Genomic DNA, 21918 nt, shown 5'->3' with positions numbered 1-21918 from the left:
CAACAACAACAACAACAAAACCCAAATACATATTCAACTCTAATTAATAGGCTTCTTTTTCACAGGGACATGGCTTAACAATTCTCAAATGACTTTCTCTATGTTTTAGGATTAAGCAAATAATTAAATATATTGTGGATAATGGGAGCCATGTCTCTCTTTCTTGGAGAAGAGAATGACAAATGTAAAAAGGGCAGAAGGATAGAATCGACCCTGAGATATCGGATAAAGGTATCAGTGTAAACTCATGGGTTTTAATGTATTTAGATAGTTAAATGAAGAAATGGATACAGGCATATGTGGGATAGATACACACATATATTTACGTGTGTGTGTGTGTGTGGTGTATACATACATCTCTTTCCCAGCTCTGTCTGCTACAAGGGCCTAGAAGCGATGACCCCTCAATAATGTCCAGATATCTTGGTTTCTAAAATACCATTCTTCTCTCAAAGAAACTTGGGCTCCTTGGAGAAGGAGCTGGAGTAGGGAAGAATCAAGATGAATCTAAAATATCTTGTTGGGCCTGAAAGCAATGTAATGCTCGAAGAGTAATAGCGGCATGGCAGAATGATAAGGGGCCGTACTAAAGGGACTGCCTCAGCCAAATCTAGAACGACTGAACATCAAAATCAATAACAATAGTAAAAGATGACAACCTGCTGATTACAGTAAGAATCTATGTGTTCACACTGATATTAATTAATTAAACAGAAAGGAAAACACTTAGAGAGCCAACAAGTACATGTAAAAGGAATGATGGAACTGGAAAATCACCATTTGGCAACCATCATAATACTATTTATGATTATTATCCAGAAATTATCCATGGATACTAAAACTAGTGGATAAAAATTTGAGGAGTACCTCCCCACAAAATATTTATTAACTACAATGTATAAAATAGTAACTTACAGCGATGGAAGTTGGCAGACCACATTTGCCAAATAATCAAAATCGACTTTCCAGTATTGGAACTATTCTACAGCACGTGCCACCTGATGTGATGTCCTGAGAAAAGCCCAGCATCGCTCCAGTGGTATTGTTCCCAAAAGTGCATAACTTGAATCTAATCATGAGAAAACATCAGACAAATCCAAACAAAGAGACATTGTACGAAATAACTGGCCTGAACTCTTCAAAAATGTCAGTGTAATGAAACAGAAAACTCAGAAATTCTCCTAGATTACTGGAGACTACAGATAGAACTAAATGTAATGCACATGTTGGATTTTCTTTTGCTGTAAGACATTATTGGGATAATTGGTGAAATCTGAATATGGTCTGCAAATCATGTATTCTATCAGTTGTTAATCTCCTGATTTTGATAATTGTACTATGGTTATGTAAAAGAATTTCTGGTTTTATAGAAAATGCACACAGAAGTATTTAGAAGTATGGGGTATGTCTTTACTGTATTCTTAAACAGTTCAGAAAAAGATACCCCTTAAAGGTATCTTTAAAAAATAGTTTAGAAAAATATATATAAAAAGATAAAGCAAATGCAGTAAAATGTTAACATTTGAGGAATCTGAATGGAAATGTATATAAGGAATACTTGTACTATTTTTGCATCTTTTTGTAAGTCTGAAATTATGGCAAAATAAGAAAAATAAGACAATGTACAATAAAAATAAAATAAGCTCTAGTGCAGCTATCAAGGGAAAACTGGGTTCTGGGCTAAAGGTCAGATTAGAGCCTGAAGAAGGTAATTGCTGTCTGCTTCTCCTCAGGTCACGCCCTTGACTGCTTTGAAGTTTGCAGAACTGTCTGTGAAAGCAGGCTTTCCAAAGGGGGTCATCAACATCATTCCGGGCTCAGGCAAGCCACTAAATGACTCACTGTGCTATAACTAATGAATGGTACAGGGGGAGCTGAGTGACTGTTGTACCACTAGAGACTTGTCCTGAATTATAACTGTATTAAAACTAAATACAACTTACCAAACAGTTAAGGATGAATATACTTACCATGTGCTAAAATCTTAAAATGGAAATACAGTGGTGGGTGAGTGGCAGTGGGGAGGGGGGTTGTACAATCATGTAAAATTACCCTAAGATGTTCCATTTTGATTTTCAAGATAAAAATCAAGGCTTACCCATCATTATTTTGGGAGTCTGATAATTTCATAAAGGGTATTATTTTAGACTTTCATCAGTCTGCAATTAATACAGAAAATGTAAAACTAAGGTGTCGATGAGACCTTAGAATATCTACTCATGAATTTAAAGCCATCTTCACTATAAGAATTTGAGTATGTTTTTGTTTTTTGAGATGGAGTCTCACTCTGTCGCCCACGCTGGAGGGCAATGGTGCAATCTTGGCTCACTGCAACCTCCACCTCCTGGGTTCAAGTGATTCTCCCTCAGCCTCCTGAGTAGCTGGGATTACAGGCGCGTGCCACTATGCCCGGCTAATTTTTGTATTTTTAGTAGTGACAGGGTTTCACCATGTTGGTCAGGCTGATCTCGAACTCCTGACCTCGTGACCCGCCTGCCTCAGCCTCCCAGAGTGCTGGGATTACAGGCGTGAGCCACCGCGCCCGGCCTTGAGTATGTTTTAATTCATGTTTTATTCCCTAATTCTACAGGTGGCATAGCAGGACAACGTCTGTCTGAACATCCTGACATCCGCAAACTTGGTTTCACTGGTTCCACTCCTATTGGCAAACAGATCATGAAGAGGTATTGGTTTTAATATGTTGATTCACTGCAGATCCTGTTAAACTAGGTTTCAATTTTTGTTTAAACAGGGTACTTTTTGAGTGAGGAAAACTACATCTACTTTGGAAGGGAAATCTACTTATCACTGCTGAGTACTGAAATATTTGAAAGTAATAAAATACTTTCCAAAGCATTAAAGCCCAGAGTCAATAAAACGAAGCTATGTTGAAATTCTACACCCTACTGGTAGTTTTAACAATTCAGCACAAAAGGCTTTCTGTATTAAAGCTGTGGCCCAAATTGTTTTCAGAGTATGGGTAAAAAACCGAAAAGATACATACATGTGAAATTTATATATTTTATATGACAAACCTGGATTATTCATAAAATGGAGTCCCCCAAAGCAATATTTTTTTAAACTGTAAGCAATCTAAATGTCCAAAATAAACCAGTTGTTAAAATATGCCAATGTAATGGAACACTGTGCAGTCACGTTCATAGAGAATTTTAATAACATTGAAAACTGTTGTTAAAATAATAAATGGAAATAAAAATAAAGTATAACATTGTATATACTGGATGATCTCAACTATGTTAAGGCAAAAGCTATGGTAGGACAGATCACAAATAGGTAGTATATCAAAATGGTAAAAACAATGGTCACTGAGGCATGGAACGGAATTTTGTGATTTTTTTCTTCTGTTTGCATTTTGGGGGAGGTCTTTTCAAAGTGTTTTAAATAAAAATACTTTTGTAAGAAAGGAAAAATAAACAGCATACTTTTAAAAATTGATATTTTTTCTCCCAATGCTTCAGTAGTCTGGTTAGAGGTTTAATTCGTTGCCAGCCTTTTATGTAACCAAAATTTCTAAAGAATTTGAATTAACTTATGAAAATCTCTAATCATTTGACGACAATATTATTGAAAATTTTTTATTATGGAAAATTTCTAATATCTAGAAAGCAGAAAAGCAAAATGAATTCTATGTACTCATCACTCAGCTTCAATGGTAATCACCATTCTACCTTCTATGTTTTATCTATGAATAAGTTTTCCCTTTTCCTTGCATTCTTTCTTTTTTTTTAAGAGATATGGTCTCACAGTGTCACCCAGGCTAGAGTGCAGTGGTGATCACAGCTCACTGCAGCCTTGAATTCCTGGGCTCAAGCAATCCTCCTGCCTCAGCCTCCCAAGTAGCTGGCACTACAGGTGCACACCACCATGGCTGCCTAATTTTCTTGTTTTTTATAGAGATGAGGTCTTGCCATGTTGTTCAGGCTGGTCTCACACTGCTGGCCTTAAAGGATCCCTTCTGCCTTGGTCTCCTGAAGTGCTGGGATTACAGTTGTGAGTCACTATGCCTGGCCTTGAATAAGTTTCTTAATATTACTGAGGCTCAATATGTTTTCCATGGCAGGTGGTTCAGCTTAAAAAGTGTGTCTGTGTCTGTGTGTGTGTGTGTGCGCGTGTGTGAGAGAGATGTTAACTAAATGCTCATTTCTCATTTATATTCCTCTAGCTGTGCTGTGAGCAACTTGAAGAAAGTTTCCCTTGAGCTTGGTGGCAAGTCTCCACTTATAATATTTAATGACTGTGAACTTGACAAGGCTGTGCGAATGGTAAGAGAGGGTCAGATTCAAGTAAATAAGTGCCTGGGCCAGGTGCAGTGGATCACGCCTATAATCCCACCACTTTGGGAGGCCGAGGTGGGTGAATCACTTAAGGTCAGGAGTTCAAGATGAGCCTGACCAACATGGTGAAACCCTGTCTCTAATAAAACGCAAAAACATTAGCCAGCCATGGTGGTGGGCACCTGTAGTCCCAGCTACCCAAGAGGCTGAGGCAGGAGAATCTCTTGAACCCAGGAGGCAGAGGTTGCAGTGAGCTGAGATCATACCACTGTACTCCAGCCTGGGCGACACAGTGAGACTCCATTTCAAAAAAAAAAAAAATAGCTGCTTGCTTCTAAAACACAATTCACCTCTTTCTTTATCAGAGGTCTTAAATGACATTTGGTTTTTGTCTAGTCATAAATTAAAACCATCGTTTTTATGCTTAGAATTGGGAATACTCAGAGCACTTAGTTTTTAAAAATAATGTCTTTATAATTCCCCTACTAAGGTGTTTTTAAAACAGGATATAAGTCATAGCAGGCATGTAGAAAAGTTCAAAAGATACTCTATTAGGGCTTCTAGCTTCTCCCTACAATATCTCACCCCATCAACCTGAACAGTCCTACTTTTACCTGTTTTGCACATTGAGCTTCTGGTAAGCATTTTAGACACAACAAAGGGTTTAATATTTAACAAGTAATTAGCAACATCAGTTTCCTGGTTTTAACAATGTACTATGGTTTTATAAGATGTTATCATGGGGGAAGCTAGATAAAGGGCACAAAGGAACTCTCACACTATTTTTGCAACACCATGTGAGTCTTAAACCATTTCAAAGGATAAAGGCTTATTTTAAATAAAATGTAAAGGTTAAAACAAATAAACATTGGCCTAGTTGTCATTCTTCACCTCTGGGATACAGGCATAAAATGAGTCAATGCTTGGCATGGGTTGTGCTAAGCTTTCTTGTAATTGTGGGGGAAACTTACGGTCTTCCCAGTTCTGTACAACTGTCCAGCCTGTGCACTAAGCAGACTCTGTTCACCATTGCCCCTAACTGTAATTTTAATGTACACTCACAGCCAAACTTCATCATGTAAGCATCCCAAAGAGAATGGAGTGGCCTGGGAGTGAAGAAGAACCAAGTACCCCTGCGGCCAGGGCCTCTGAATGGACCGTCTGGAGGTTTCAGTGACAGATAATGGCTGGGGGTACTCAAACTGACATCAGGGGTTGGGACTCCCCTGAATGTCTGGGTTAGGAATATATAACCTTAAAGAGTCTGTTTTAACCATTTAAGAACCCCAAACCCAAGATGGTCAACATGTTTTTGTAATGTTTACAGATAAAATGTATGCACAGGAAAAGCATGTTATTTCAAAGCATTCGTTATACTTTTTGTTTGTTTTTGAGATGGGATCTCACTGTCTTGCCCAAGCGGGTCTTAAACTCCTGGGCTAGAGTGATCCTCCTGCCTTGGCCTCCCAAATGGGTGGAATTACAGGTGTGAGTCATTGTACCCAGCCACATCCATTTGTTTTTTTTTTTTTTTAATATATACAGCACAGGGAGGTTTCCTGCAGGTGAATTAGAAACTGGATTTCTAAAAAGGGAAAAATGCACAAAGTGCATCAGTCTTCCAAATCTGTCATTTTTGAGTGCCTTCATTTCAAAGATTTCTCAAACTTCTCCTTGAAAAGTAGGTATTTCTTTTCATGAGGGGCTTAGAGAGGCTTTCTAAATATTTATGATTTATGGCTGGGCATGGTGGCTTATGCCTATAATCTCATTACTTTGGGAGGTCGAGGTAGAAGGATCACTTGAGCCTTGGGGTTCAGGACCAGCAACATGGCAAGACGCTGTCTCTACAAAAAAATAAAATTAGCCCAGCGTAGTGTTCACCTGTGGTCCTAGCTACTAGGGAGACTGAGATGGGAGGATCACTTAAGCCCAGGAAGTTGAGGCTGCAGTGAGCCATGATCACGCCACTGCACTCCAGCCTGTGCAACAGAGACAGACACTGTCTTAAATGAATAAATACAAATAAAAAATTTTTAAATTGTGATTATACAATCTAATATAGAGATTTTTAAAAGCAAAACTTGGTATACAAGTTATTACATTTAAATTTATAGAATAATCTAGATTTTCTAGACCAAGGCAGGAGGATTGCTTAAGCCCAGGTGTTGAGACCAGCCTCAGCAACATAGTGAATCTATGTTCTGTCATAGATGGAATGTCACATGGAATGTCACATGGAATCTAGCTCTGTCACCCAGGTTGGAGTGCAGTGGTGTGATCTCAGCTCACTGCAACCTCTGCCTCCCGGGTTCAAGCGATTCTCCTGCCTCAGCCCCCTGAGTAGCTGGGATTACAGGGACCTGGCACCACGCCCAGCTAATTTTTGTATTTTTAGTGGAGACTGGGTTTCACTGTGTTGGCCAGGTTGGTCTTGAACTCCTGACCTCGTAATCTGCCCACCTCAGCCTCTCAAAGTGCTGGGATTACAAGCGTGAGCCACCACACCTGGCCTAGATTTTCTTTTAACACAAAATTTGCTTCTAATGGTACATCTTTATTGTTACACATATATTTTTTTTAAAAATGCTCATGGACCAAAAGGGGGAAAGGATAAGCAAAATCTCTTAAATCATGCTAAATCAAAACAGAGTATCTCCAGGAATCTCTCATCACTAACAAGGCCAAGAGGATTGTCTATGACTTATCTATGTTGTCTGCTGTCTTCCAAAAACAACTAATTCCCTCTGTGTCTAACTTTATGGGAATCTTGACTTCTCAAATGATGTTAGCAGTATTTTCTCTTCTCCCACTGAAGGGCATGGGAGCAGTATTTTTCAACAAAGGAGAGAACTGTATTGCTGCTGGGCGGTTGTTTGTGGAAGAATCCATCCATGACGAATTTGTGACAAGAGTGGTGAGGCACCTTCACATTTACTCTGAGTCGTTTAGAGATTTTGCTTTTACTTGAAAAATCATACTTTAGGATTGTTCATGAATTTTCAGGTGTGATAACAGTATTGTGGTTATGTTTTAAAAAAAATCAGCCCCTAGTTTTTTTTATAGCTACATACTGGCATATTTACAGATTAAATTATATGATGTCTGAAATTTGCTTCAAAATAACCCTGGAGGACAGGAAAAGAGTAGGGGAATAAATTGGCCAGAAGTAGGTAGTTGTTGAAGCTGGGTGATGAGTACATAGGGTTTCACTGTATTATGTGTCTACTTTCACATGTGCTTGTGACTTTTTTTTAGTAAAAAAGAGGTTTATATAAAAACCTGATAAAGTATATTGAAGAGCTATGATACCTTACTCTACATTTGTAATATATTAGATCCTTGACACGTGTGAGAGTTACACTCCTAGATTTTTATAAATCTCTAAATAAACTATGAGAGATACACCACGAATCCCCAATTGCAGTTGACATGATAGCATATAATTCCTTCCACTAAAATAACTAGCTAAATAAATAAACAGCCCCAGTACATTGATCATGACTCCATAAACATGGGACTAAAAGTCATCTATAGGAGTGTTAAGATGAATTATGTGGCTAAAATAAACTCTAACTTATACTATGTTATTATGAAGGTAGTATTAATCACGAATTTGCTTATATTTGCAAAACCAGCACCCAGTGATTTTTTTCCCCAGAGCCAATTCCCTATACCCTCACCCACCAAAAAAACGAAGATATTCTTTATTCTTTCTTCATGAGAAGGAGTAACAAGGAAGTCATATAGACAGGCAGATGGAGGGCAGTCAGGTAGGCAGTGGCTGCCTCCTGAACATCACAGTGTAGTTTAATTTTGTGTCTCACTAAAGTAAAGTCTGCAGTGCTACATGTCATGGGCTTTCACAATCAGCTACAACTTGTTGAAATTTCAAACACTGAGACCAGAAATATCAAGGACTTGCTGTATTAGTACATCAACAAGCATGTTTTACAAACAGGCTGTTCGTATTCATTCTTCAGCAGCATTTCTCGCTGTTTGGTACTTGGTACCAAACACTGCATGCTGGGAATATAAAGGTGAACAAGGCAGACATGGTCCCTGGCCACTCAGAACTTCTCATCCAGCACAGAACCCTGGGGAATGCACTAAGAGATTATGGCCAGGCCTAAATTCAAAGTCATGGACCTGCTGGGTCATGATAACTCCCATTCTTCTTACTAGAATTGGACTTAACATTAGAAGATGCAGAAGTAGGTTAAGATAACTGAGGAGTGCAAGAGGTAGTTACAAAGACATGTCAGTGATGAACATTGTGCAGCAAAGATTGTTTTTCATCAGAGCATTCCAGTGAGTCATCTGGCATGGCTATACCATGAGAATTTTACAAGGGCAGTCTACCACATTTGAGGAGGAAAAAAAAAAAAGATAACAATGTGACCATTTTAGAAATTCCTTTGCCATGAAGAGTGTAAGTATGTGATATGAATAAATATTTCGGAACATCAGTTTGCTATTCTTAATGGATTAACATTTAGGATAATTTTCATATAGTATATGTAGCTTATATTGTGCTAGTAGGTAGTGGCTAAGGACTTGGGATTTCAAGTGGAAAAAAGTCTACAGTATTTAGTGGTGTAGTCACTTATTTATCCCCTCTAGGCCTCAGTTTCTTCTTCTGAGAGGCTGAGGTAAATTTATCCCCTCTAGGCCTCAGTTTCTTCTTCTGAGAGGCTGAGGTGGGAGAATCACTTGAGCTTAGAAGTTCGAGGTTGCAGTGAGCCATGCCATGCCACTGGGATCCAGTATGGATGACAGAGTGAGTAAGACCCTGTTTCCATAAAGGGAAAAAAACAAAACAAAACAACCACTACCTCTAGTGCTACTGTAAAGACTAAATGACAATACATCTACAAACACCTTAGCACAACACCTACCACATGGTAGAAACTCCATTATTATTGTTATTAACAGTGAATTGTGTTTTTATGGACTGGGTAACATACAGGTAGAAGAAATTAAAAAGATGAAAATTGGTGATCCACTTGACAGATCCACTGATCACGGGCCCCAAAATCATAAGGCCCATCTGGAAAAGCTGCTGCAATACTGTGAAACTGGAGTGAAAGAGGGGGCCACTTTGGTGTATGGAGGAAGACAAGTCCAAAGGCCAGGTAAGATCACCTCTGTGGGGGTTTACTGGGTGCCCGCCTTCTTCAGTTGGAATGGACAGCGACAGTTTAAGACCAGCCTGGCAACATGGTGAAACTCCATCTCTACCAAAATTTAGCCCAGTGTGGTGGCACGCACCTGTAATCCCAGCTACTGGAGAGGCTGAGGCACAAGAATCACTTTAACCAAGGAGGCAGGTTAAAGTGAGCTGAGGAGGCTGCAGTGAGCTGAGATCAAGCCACTGCACTCCAACCTGGGCAACAGAGTGAGACTCTCTCAAACAAAACAAAACAAAACAAAACAAAATAAAATAAAATAAAACAAAAGGAGAGACAACTGGATAATACGTGTCTCCTGATGGAATGAAATGTGTAACACACAGTATCACCTATGAAGTGTTCCCACCAAAAAAGCTTAAGCTGAATCTAATTATACCTTTAGGCCAATCTTTCTATTCATAAGAACTGCAGTAGGGAGGGAGGAAGGAACAGGAAGTTATTTTTTAGTGGGTATAGAGTTTCGGTTTTATAAGCTGAAAATAGTTATGAAAATAGATGGTGGGGAAGGTTGCATATTATGAATTTCATAACACTGAGCCATACACTTAAAGATGGTTACAATGGTAAATTTTATGTTATGTGTATTTTACCACAATAAAAGTCATTGGGGAAAAAAAAGCAATACAAGAGATAGAGAAACAAATATCACCCAAAGGAAGCAATGATAAATCCAGAAAGAAAGATAATGTATAGAACAACTGACCGTCTCTTTAACATGACGATGGAATAAAAAATAAAGGCAGGACAAAATGGGGAAATGTTTTAGAGTAAAAGATCCTTAAGAAATCTAAACACTAAATACAATGTATAGAAGAATTTGAATCCCAAATCAAACAAACCAACTGCAAAAAAGCTAATTTCTAGACATTAAGGAAATTAAAATATAAATTCTGAATAAAGAATACTTACTACTTTTGTTAAGCATGACACTGTTATGCTTAACAAAACATATAAGGTTATATAAGAAAATATCCTTACTTTTTACAGATTTGTACTGAAATACTGAGGTGTTAAAATGATGATATCTGGAATTTGCTTTAAAATATTTCAATAAGGAAAAGATAAATATAGCAAAACATGGATATTTATTTTACCCTTCATTATACTGTTTTCTCTACTTTTACATAGGTTTGACATTTTCATAGTAAAGACATTAAAAAATAAGAACCTGGGCATGCCAACACCAAATAGAGAAATGCAGCTCTTCTTGGTTTTACTGAGCCAGAGGGAAAGAAAAAATTATAATGTAATTAAGTGAGAGGACTATTAATTGGAAATGACTTAACCTATAGTTGACATTTTTTTCTTTGTTTTTTCCAAAAAGGCTTTTTCATGGAGCCGACCGTGTTCACAGATGTGGAAGACCACATGTACCTTGCCAAAGAGGAATCCTTTGGGCCTATTATGGTCATTTCTAAATTCCAAAATGGGTAGGTTCTTCAGACACAATTTAACTTACGTTCTGACTAGATAAGTCATTTTTCCCCTTTGCCACTCTGCTATATACACAGCATAAAATTAATGAACATGTAATTTTCTACCATAAGAATAATTAACTTAAATAATTAGAAGTTATGCTTTTGCTAACATCGTAGATCATAGTATATTTTTGCTTTCTAGCTTCAATTAATGGCCAACATAATGGGCTTTTAGCTTATTAAATTTTGGTTTCTCTGCACTCGACATTTGAGGTGTCTGTGGAACAGAGTAAATAACTGAGAAATAACAAAACTGGTTTTCACATTTACGTTCCTATGGTCGGTGGCATCTGTGAAATCTTATTTCCCCAGAGAAAGAGTGCTGTTATTACAGGGGATATTGCCCCTCAAAGCTTGATACTCAACTTTTCATGGAAATGTTCACAACCATCATATAACCAACAGTAAATGGCATGCTGGTTTGTGATACTACATGAAACTTTGCAAAGAGTTCAGCTTATCGAAGAGGACCAAGTGGTAACTGAGCTCATAAAACAATACTTAATAGAGTGGGGTCTCATGGTATACCGCACAAAATTCTTCAGAATGGCTTTAGATTTATTTCAGCCAATGAGAACTTGAAAAAAAATAAAGAATCGACTTTCTCGGTCTTTGATAGATACAGTATAAAAGACTTCAGGGGACTATAAGGTGTAGTGAGTACCCTTGGATATATCCATCCAAGGATGCATACTATCCCATTTCTCATTATACGTTCTCCCACGGTGTTGGTGCTAAACGTGCAGACAATAGAAGTCAGGTTTGAGGGAATCTCCTGTAACATGGCTAAGTCACAACCCCTGTCCTTAAGGAGTTTATTGTCTAACAGAGGAGACAGACAGAGATGACAGTTAGTCCACAGAGGGTCAGAGGCAGGATGGTGCAGTGGGTCAGAGGACAACTCTGCCTCCTCTCCCCTCGCTACCTCTCTGAGCTTGGGCCAGTTACTTAACCACTCTGCACTTCACTCCTATAATCCCAACACTTTGCAAGGCCAAGGTCGGGGGATAGTTTGAGGCCAGGAGTTTGAGATCAGCCTGGGCAACACAGGGAGACCCTGTCTCTACAAAAATTCTTTTAAAAAATCAGCTGGGCATGGTGGCATGTGCCTGTAGTCCCAGCTACTTGGGAGGCTGAGGTGGGAGGATCATTTGAGCCCAAGGAGATGGAGGCTGCAGTGAGCTATGATTGCGCCACTGCACTGCAGCCTAGGCAACAGAGCAATACCTGGTCTCTAAAAAAAAAAAAAAAAAAAAAAAACAACAAAAAAAATTTAAGCAGATGGCAGTAATGTTTTCCTGTTTCTAGCATAGATGGGAACATTTTCAGAACATGAAGCTTTTGTTTTACATTTAATGAATTTTTATGTCTTCCTAAAAACATAGGGACATTGATGGAGTGTTGCAGCAAGCAAATAATACAGAGTATGGTTTGGTAACAATGTCTACCTCCTTAGGTCATTCTGAGTATTACTAAGTCAAGTATTTGCTGTTGCTGCTGCTATCAATATATGCTTGTCATTGCTGTAGACGTAAACAATGTACTATGGAGCTATAGTGATATCCTGATGGTCCTCAATGAGAAATGGCATAAAACCATCTTTCTCCCTCCAGTCCATTCTACAAATATTTGGGTCCCTATGCATCAGGAAGTGTGAGAGTTTTAGCAGAGTCCAAGTTCACTCCAGGTTAGGTTCCAGATTTCTTGTGCAAGTTTAAAATTTTGAATAGTCAAGATGCCTTTGAAAATCCCTTCATAAGGCACTACACTGAAACCTGTGCTGTCTCAATAAATTCAGCACGATTTTTTCCTCCAGTTTTGGAACAGATCCTGTGTCGTTGCTGGAGCACCAGATGAAATACCTGGCTTGGCCAGGCACAATGGCTCATGCCTATAATCCCAGCACTTTGGAAGGCCGAGGCAGGTGGATCACTTGAGGTCAGGAGTTCGAGACCAGCCTGGCCAACATGGTGGAACCCCATCTCTACTAAAAATACAAAAATTAGCTGGGTGTGGTGGCATGCACCTGTAATCTCAGCTACTTGGGAGGCTGAGGCAGGAGAATTGCTTGAACCTGCGAGGCAAAGGTTGCAGTGAGCTCAGATCGCGCCACTGCCCTCCAGCCTGGGCGACAGAGTGAGACTCCATCTCAAAAAGAAAAACAACAACAACAACCTGGCTTGTATTTGCTGGCCATGTGGTAGAAAATGTGTATGTTTTTAAGCATTAGGATCATGCTAGAAGAAGGGGACATACACTATGACGGCACATTAGAACTTGACTCAACTGAGAAAAGAGTAGGTTCATGTTTTCACCTACTTGGATGTGTATACAAACTAAGTCAAAAGGCGGGGAAATCACGGGACCTATTTTGTTGAATAAGCACATGTAATCCATTCACTCTCATTTGACGATGCAACACCATAGCATAAAGAGGTATATGAGACATGAAGTTATCCCTGCCCTCAGGGAGCTTTTATCTTCCAATTTATGGATGGCGAACCATTACCTACAAGAAGAGTTAAGTCAGCACTATATAGTTAGTTCTACCAAAATATTAAGTTTGGAAATATATGTACTACCTGATGGTAGCTGGCTTTTATTGAACATTTATTGTGTTCCAGGCATGATTTGTTCATTTCGTCCTCATGACAACTAGACAAGTCCTTTTATTATTATTTCCATTTTTCACAATAATAAATGAAGGCATGGGGAGATGAAGTCATTTACCCAAGGTCACCAGGCAGTCTGGCTGCAGGGGCCCTCTCACAGAACCACCCTCCTCTCCCACCTCAACAGTGGCATTGGTGGGATCTGAAACGGCTTCAGGCACTGAAGGAGGCTTGAACCTTGTGTGCAAAGTTGGAAGAGATGGAAGGAAATAGGGAGGACACTCTGAAAATCCATCTAGAAGTGGGATTTATGGGAGAGGGGAGGGAGTGGGAGATCATGAATGAGAACCATTGAAGAAGATTGAATATATGACTTTGGGTCAGATTTTAAAAGGTGTTGCATGATATATATGAAAAATGTAATACTAGACTTGTAATATTTTTGGGGACTTTCTTTTGGTGTGAGCCTGATATTTTTCATTTATAAAAATTTAATCAGGCTGGGCACAGTAGCTTACGCCTATAATCCCAACACTTTGCAAGGGCAAGGTTGGGAGACAGTTTGAGGCCAGGAGTTTGAGATCAGCCTGGGCAACACAGGGAGATGCTGTCTCTAAAAAACAAAAAAAATTTTTTTTTTAATTAGCTGGGCATGGTGGCACATGCCTGTAGTCCCCGCTACTTGGGAGGCTGAGGTGGGAGGATCATTTGAGCCCAAGGAGATGGAGGCTGCAGTGAGCGATGATTGTGCCACTGCACTGCAGCCTAGGTGACAGAACAATACCTGGTCTCTAAAAAACAACAACAGTGACAACAACAACAAAAAATCATTTAAGCAGATGGCAGTAATGTTTTCCTGTTTCTAGCATAGATGGGAAAATTTTCAGAACGTAAAATGAATCTTTTACTTTACATTTAACGAAGTTTTATGTCTTCCTAAAAACACAGGGACATCGATGGAGTGTTGCAGCGAGCAAATAATACAGAGTATGGTTTGGCCTCAGGGGTTTTTACAAGAGACATAAACAAAGCTATGTATGTGAGTGAAAAACTAGAAGCAGGAACTGTTTTTATTAACACATACAACAAGACAGATGTGGCGGCCCCATTCGGCGGAGTTAAACAATCTGGCTTTGGAAAAGACTTAGGTATGGCTTTACTTTTCTGCTTCACATTCCCTTTGTTGTCACATCACAGAAAAATCTGCTCTATGTTTCATGACTCGTGTATGATTTTGAGGGGCATTTCCTACATGGCAGTTAGATCTGGGTTTAGAAGGGCACTCGTTTTTTAAAATACTAAACATTTCTTTTGAATATACCATACACACAGAAAAGCGCACGCATAGTGTGGAAAGATACTCCTTTTCAAAAGAGTAATGTTTGAAAGGAAAAAGAAATTGCAACAATATACTTTAGCTGAAATATATTTGGTGTTTAATCTGACATTTGGCATGAACTCGGGTTAGCTGTCACGAGACTAAATGGAACCAAGAGAGGCAAATGGGTGGGGAGCAATAACCAGCGAGCTCCAAGAATAAATCCTGTCTTGGAGCTTCTTGGCAGGCTTTCAGAGTCAACACTGAAAAAACCCTGCAATTGGCAGGGTTCGGGGGAGTCTGAGCAATAAGACTTAAGAGTTTGTAAAAAGCCCAAAATGTAATTCACTGTGAGCAGTGACACTCACACCTTTTAAGCAATAGCTTACTTTCAGTGCCAAACCTTCATGCCAGGCCCCATTCCACTTAGCCTGTGTAAGCAAAAGCAATTCTCACACGAGCTCAGAGGAATAGGTACTACTGTTATCTTATTGTACAGAACAGGAAAATGGGGTTCAGAGAGGCTGGGTGAGTTGCCTCAAGTCACAGAGGCAGGCACTGGCAAGAGAGAATTCAAAGCCGGGCAGTCTGGCTGTAGAGCGCATCTCTTATACCCTCAGTCTGCTGTGTTGTTTCAAAAACTGAAATGTTTGTGATTTACTGAAATGACAGTCTGCAAATATAAGTTCAGTTCATTTGGAGTTTTTTTTGTTAATTTTCTCTTTACTAATTATTTTGGCAATGTGTTTGCAACAGTAAAAGTAGTTCTCATTTTAAATTCCACTGGGTGAAGGTAAGGGCTTGTTTCCCCCGCTTTTCCATGTCTTTAATCTGGTTTTCATGCCTGAATCCAAATCACGGTGGGAGGCTTTCTTAGGGAACTTATCATTAGAAAGTGAGGCATCCCTGTTTCACCCGTCTTTTGAGAGAGTGTATTCGACCAGCTTCAGGTCTGTTTTACTATAAAATACTACAGTTTTTCTAATAGTTTCTTCCTCCCCGATTTTAAAACCCCTTAGCCCAGTGGTTGTCAACCTTAGCTGCACAGTGGATTCAAATCACCTGGGAGCTTCAAAAAATACAGAGATACTGATCTAATTGGTCTAGGGTGTGACCTGGGGTCAGGAGTCTTAAAAGCTCCCTGAGTGATTCTAATGTGGGGACAAAGTTGACAGCCCTTATTTTAGCTCAACTTCCAGAATCATGCACTCATTAGTTTCCCCATGGTATTCACTGCCCTTTAACCATTGTAGAGATTGATGACGGTATAGCTCAAAATAGAAAGAGTCAAAGAAAGGCAGACCTATTTATTTTTTGCCTAGACAGGTTCCCCTGTGTTTCTAACAAACAATATAAACTGAATTTTCCTTATCTTTAAAATAAGATTAAACCAAATGATCTCAAACTTTCCTGTGCTCAGTTCTGCTTTAATAAATATAATCTAGAGGACAGTATCCTGGTTACTTCTGTTTAGCTTAAATGGACAAAAAGGCAGAGTCTGTCATCAAGTAGGGAAATAAAAGAGAATGGTTTTGGTTTGAAGCTGACCAGACAACACTCTCCGCTCCTTAGAAAGCCTGGTAGCTGGTCTGGGCTGTTACCATTCAAAGTGTGGTCCATGGACCACTAGCGTCAGCATCATCAGGGAATGGTTAGAAACACATAACCTCTGGGCCCACACCAGATTTAATCAGATCAGGATCTGCAACTTAACAAAGTGTTCAGATGGTTAGTATGAACTTCAAAGTGTGAGAAGCACTGGCTTAGGCCACATTCCATTTACTTAGTGACCTGTACACCTGCGTACACCTATGTCTGAAGGTCTGAAGACATCACGTCTGCCTTTGAGTGTGGTTTGTCAACTGCTTTTCTCTGCCCTAGGTGAGGAAGCTCTAAATGAGTATCTCAAAACCAAGACGGTGACGCTGGAATATTAGAGCAACACCATCATCAGGAAAGCCTTGATGGACAGCCCTTTTCAACTCGGGACACACTTAAGAAGATTGGGTGTGCTGAGGCAGGAGGTGTCAGCCACAAACCAAAAAATACACAGATGAACCATGAAGAGGGTCAGGCCCTGCTAAAACATTTACACACGTGCCTATTTCTAATACACCATCCAGTGATTTGCAGTTGTTGGGTTTTCACTGTTGTATATCATACGCATTTCTAAAATACCAAGCTGCTTTTCCCCTACCTAGACGAATCTATTCATGGTTTCCATCTTGAAGATGTCAGTACCAAGCAGTATAATACATAAAGTGCATTTACTGGAAACTTTGTATAATATGTACAGGTTTTTAACCTCTGAACTATACATAGGGGGTTATTAAAAAGATTTTCTATAAATTTGCTTCTAAGGAACAGTGTAACTTGTAAGGAAGCTGAAGGTAGTTCTTTTTTAGTATTTGGAAATAAGATACATCTTTGTGCCTTTGATGTTCCATTTTATTTTAACCCACTGTGATGGGTGATTAACCTAGAAACATTATCTTGAGTGCCTACTAGGTACAAGGTACTATATTATGTTCTGAGGAGTATACAGAATTTAATGACATGATGGCTGGCCCCCACATAAATTTTAGTAAATAGCTTTTGAAGTGAATTTTACGTATGGTATAGTAGGAAGTAAACAGCCTTTGAAGGCAGATCCTGGTTTGTATCATACCATCTTACTATCTGTGTGACTTTGGGCAACTGTTGCAACTCCTCTGAGCCTCTGCTTCCCTATGGGTAAAACAGAGATAGTAAATGCCTTCCTCAGGACCCTTAATAGGAGAATTCCTTGCAGTAATGTAAGTAAAGCACCTCACATTACTGCTTTGCTCATGGTAAGTACTCAAATTTAACTCTGATTTCCTCCGTCATTATTCTTAAAAGATATTGAGATAGTTTAATTAACTAGATGAATTCATTTCCCACAACTCTTTTCAATCATCAATTCCTATTTTTCTCATCCATTGTTCTGACACAATGCCTGATACAGCAGCACTGAAAAATGCCACATAATGAAAAATGGGCAATAGTACAAGGAAAAGGGGTGCTTTTCTTTGGGCAACTTGCTTGTCCTTCATGGGACATCTTACTTTCCATTTTTCCACCTATTGGTTCTGCTGCTCACTGGCTGTGTGATCTTGGGCAAGACAGTAATCTAATATCTCAGAGCCTAGGTTGAGTATCTATACAATGAGAATCAAATCTCTATCTCAGTAGGCGTTGCAAGGAATCAGTGAGATAATATACATAATGCACTTAACAATGCGTTTGGATCATAGCGTTGAAGAAATGGAAACTATTAACAGCCCATTTCCCGTTGGCAGACAGAAGTAGTCAGGTGAGTAAGTTTTCACCATCTATGTGTGACTAGAAGGTGGCAAATTTCTGAATCACAGGAGTCTCCAGAAGATAGCTGGAAAGTTAAATTCTATTAATCCTCCTTTAAAAATAAAATTTCAGTCAACATTCCTTTTTCTTTGGCTTTGAAGAAGCCCTTAGGGAATATTTGTCATTTTGGAGACTTGGCAGAATAACATGAGGAGATTAGAGAATCAATAAAAACTAAACAACAAAATCAGAGGCAGAGAACATTTTCAAAAGGAAGAATAGCAGGTTTGATTCCAGCATGATAAATAGAGCGAATTTGGCCTGGAAGCACTTTTGATTATACTATAGCTCATTTACCATCCCAGAGTTTGGCACAGCTGAAATTTTAAGTTGGAATGAATATTCACTGGGGCCAAAATGACAGTTCATATTTGAATAAAAGTGACAAAAGCCTTTTTATAAGTAATCACTTTTAAGTGAAATGTTTTAACTGATTTCATGTGATTTAGAATATGATTTAATCAAATTATTTTAATGATGGATGGAATGGCAAACAAAAACATGCCTGTTCTTCTAGACTGATTTTACTTTACCCTCTAATGTTCATCTCAGTAGCGGTGTTTTAAATATTCTCTGGGCTGCAAAAGTCTTTTGGGAATCTGATAAAAGCTACGACACACACTCCCTGTGTCCCGCTTCTACCCCCAAATTCATGTGCACGCACAGAATTCTGCAAATATCTTCAAGGGGTTCACAGACCTCCCAAAGGCCATGCTTGGGCCCCAGATTAAGAATTCCTTTCTCCATAGCAAGTTTTAAACATTTCTTACCAGCTTACATTTTTAGATCTGGCTGATCAGAATCAAAGGCTCTGTGTAATACATAAAGTTACCAAGTCAGCTGGAATTGGAACATCACAATCCCCAGCCTGCTGGGTGATTTACTTAACACACAGAGTAATAAAATCATCACTGTTGCTTCAGATCACAGATTATTTTGCTAATAATGCTAAGGATAAAGCTGTGATCTTATTATCACCTGAATCGTGAGGTGTGGATGCTTTAAGCAGTTCCATTTTCCTTCTAATTCCCCATCCCCATGCCTTTGCTAAAGCTGTCCCCTTTTGCTCTAACACCCTTCCTGGATATTCCTACCCCTAGCTGGGCTAATTGTCTCTCCTTAATGCTCCCACTTTCCTCAAACATAGCACTTATCACTTGTACTAAAATTACTTGCCTTCCTAATTAGATATGAGCAACCCTCCCCCACTCCAGGATGGGCCTTCTGTCAATAATAATACAACAGCTACCATTTATTGAGGGCCTCCTGTGTGCAAGACCTTAGGCTAAGCATGTTTTAAAGCTGACAATGTCTGAAAAAAATGAAGAAATCGAGGTGCTTTTCTTACTACCTCTACCCCAAAGCCATCATTACCTCTTTTTTTTTTTTTTTTTTTTTTGAGGGGGGTTTGCTCTTGTTGCCCAGGCTGCAGTGCAGTGGTGCAATCTTGGCTCACTGCAACCTCTGCCTCTTGGGTTCAAGTGATTCTCATGCCTTAGCCTTCCAAGTAGATGGGATTACAGGCATGTGCCACTACGCCTGGCTAAGTAGAGATGGGGTTTCGCCATGTTGGCTAGGCTGGTCTCGAACTCCTGACCTCAAGTGATCTATCTGCCTTAGCCTCTCAAAGTGCTGAGATTACAGGCATGAACCACTGTCCCCAGCCCATTACCTCTTTCCTACAATTCTGCTCAAGTCTCCCAACTGGTCTTCTGGAGTCCTCTCTCGTGTGGTCCTGTTCAAAGCTTAAGTCAGACAGTGTCACTCCTGTTTAAAACCTTTCAATGGCCCCCATTTCACGTAGACCAAAGTCCAGCGTATTTACCTGGCCTACCGATCTTGCTCCTGGCTACCTCTGACCTCATCTCCTGTCAATTTCCCTCTCATTCTGTTCCACCATCCTGACTGCCTTGACTTCCTCAACAGAACAAGCCTGCTACTGCCTCGGGGCCTCCGTCCTTACTGTTCTTCTTCCTAGGGGTGTGCTGGCAGAATATTTAACAAGTAGTTCTCAGGGGCAGGGGAGACAACCCTAAATTGTAGCATTTGCAGGTATCTGTGTGTAAATACTCTCATCAAGGCTACTTTTGAGCTACTAATTTGCCTTCACTGAACACAGAGTTTGGGAAGAGATGCATGCCATCAGAACAAATGCAAGCCAGCACCAGCATACCACTGCCTCATCCTGCAACTCTTGCCCATACACAACCTCATGGCTGGCTGGCTCACTTCCTGCAGGTCTCTCCTCAAATATCATCTGATTAGAGACACATTCCCTGACTACGCTGTCTAAAATAGGCCATATGCTCCCACATTCATACCCCATCGGCTGTCATTCTTTATTCTCTTTATAAGTGCATTATTGTCATAGCACTTATCACTACCTATTGTATATTAATCAATGATCTTTTCCCATTAGAATGTGAGTTTCATGAACAGGTACTTGTTTTGTTTAATACTGTTATCTCCAGTCCTAATATGTAACAGGAGCTCAATAAATGTTTGCTTTCCAATGGAGAGGTTAAGTAACCTGCTGAAATCACACAGCTATTAAGTGGCAGAACAGGTTTTCAAGCAATCAGTCTGGTGGTTTTAACTAAGTTGAGATAGTTTTTATTCCTAATGCCTAAATCAGGGCCTGGGTAGTGAGCCGTGGGCACATATTAAGAATTAAACTTAAAAAAAAAAATAAGCAAAATGGACATTATCTGTAAAATCTTTTGTGGAAGTGGCTAGAGCTAGGGTAAGGAACCAAATTTGGTTCCCCATACCTGCCCTCCAAGAAAATAAAGCTGTCAAGGAAAATCTGCGCTAAGAGTAGGGCATGAGGGATGATGGATAAGGCATGAGACATGAGAGATAAGAGGGATTAAATTATTATATTATACAAATGATGCCTGATTTTTAAAATGATTAAATACCCAATTATGTAAAACAAATTTTATAAAATAGGAAAGTAAGATTGACTCAACCATAATTTGTTGAGTCAACCCAAAAATCTATGGTTATTTCCAAACAGAAATAGCCTACAGATGATATCTGAGATTGTTTCAAACTTTTTCTACAAATATGTGTACTTTTTTTTTTACAAAATTAACATAATATTGTTACCTGCTTTTTCAATTAACAATATATCATCAGCATCTTTCTATGTCAATAAACACAATTCTGCATATTTCAATGGCTTTAATTCAACATGTTCTCTATTGTCAGACATTTAGATTTGCTTTTTGCTATTTTAAATGTCACAAAAAATCTTATATAAAATTTATGACCAAAGTCATACTTATGTAATTAGAACAAATACCTGGAAGTGGAATTCCTGAATCAATAATCCCACTGACAATTTTCCCAAATCTTTGCCAACATTGTGTATTACAAGTTATGCACTTAGTATCTCTATGCCAATTTTCTCAGCTGTGAAGTGAATATAAGTGTATCTCATAAGGTGATAGCCTTTTTTTTAAAAAAATAAGGAAATTTATTTTGCCACCGAAAACAGAGTCCAGCAATAGTGCAGTACACAGGTTATTTGATGCAGTGACTCTATAATGTTCTTTGCTCTTGTCTGCTATCTGTGGTGTGCTCACTTGACCCTCAAGAGCTGGCTCCATTCATGGCCACGAGAAAGGAGTTCCA

The 21918-nt window shown here is 39.2% G+C and overlaps 1 protein-coding gene across 2 annotated transcripts in view; it reads left to right on the top strand.

Annotated features, from left to right (window-relative positions):
• ALDH1L2 (aldehyde dehydrogenase 1 family, member L2) overlaps positions 1-21460 on the top strand; it is a 65640-nt gene extending 44180 nt beyond the window's left edge. For both annotated transcript variants that reach the window (XM_011975510.1, XM_011975511.1), the window contains exons 16-23: positions 1734-1821; positions 2591-2684; positions 4184-4283; positions 7114-7212; positions 9265-9430; positions 10812-10917; positions 14526-14725; positions 16777-21460. In XM_011975510.1, coding sequence (XP_011830900.1) covers positions 1734-1821; positions 2591-2684; positions 4184-4283; positions 7114-7212; positions 9265-9430; positions 10812-10917; positions 14526-14725; positions 16777-16832 — 909 coding nt within the window. In that variant the 3' untranslated portion in view covers positions 16833-21460. The remainder of the gene's footprint in view (positions 1-1733; positions 1822-2590; positions 2685-4183; positions 4284-7113; positions 7213-9264; positions 9431-10811; positions 10918-14525; positions 14726-16776) is intronic.
• The last annotated feature ends 458 nt before the right edge of the window (positions 21461-21918 follow it).

Source organism: Mandrillus leucophaeus, unplaced genomic scaffold (genome assembly GCF_000951045.1).
Source record: "Mandrillus leucophaeus isolate KB7577 unplaced genomic scaffold, Mleu.le_1.0 Scaffold157, whole genome shotgun sequence".
NCBI lineage: Eukaryota > Metazoa > Chordata > Mammalia > Primates > Cercopithecidae > Mandrillus > Mandrillus leucophaeus.
This window is presented reverse-complemented; position numbering and strand designations above follow the sequence as displayed.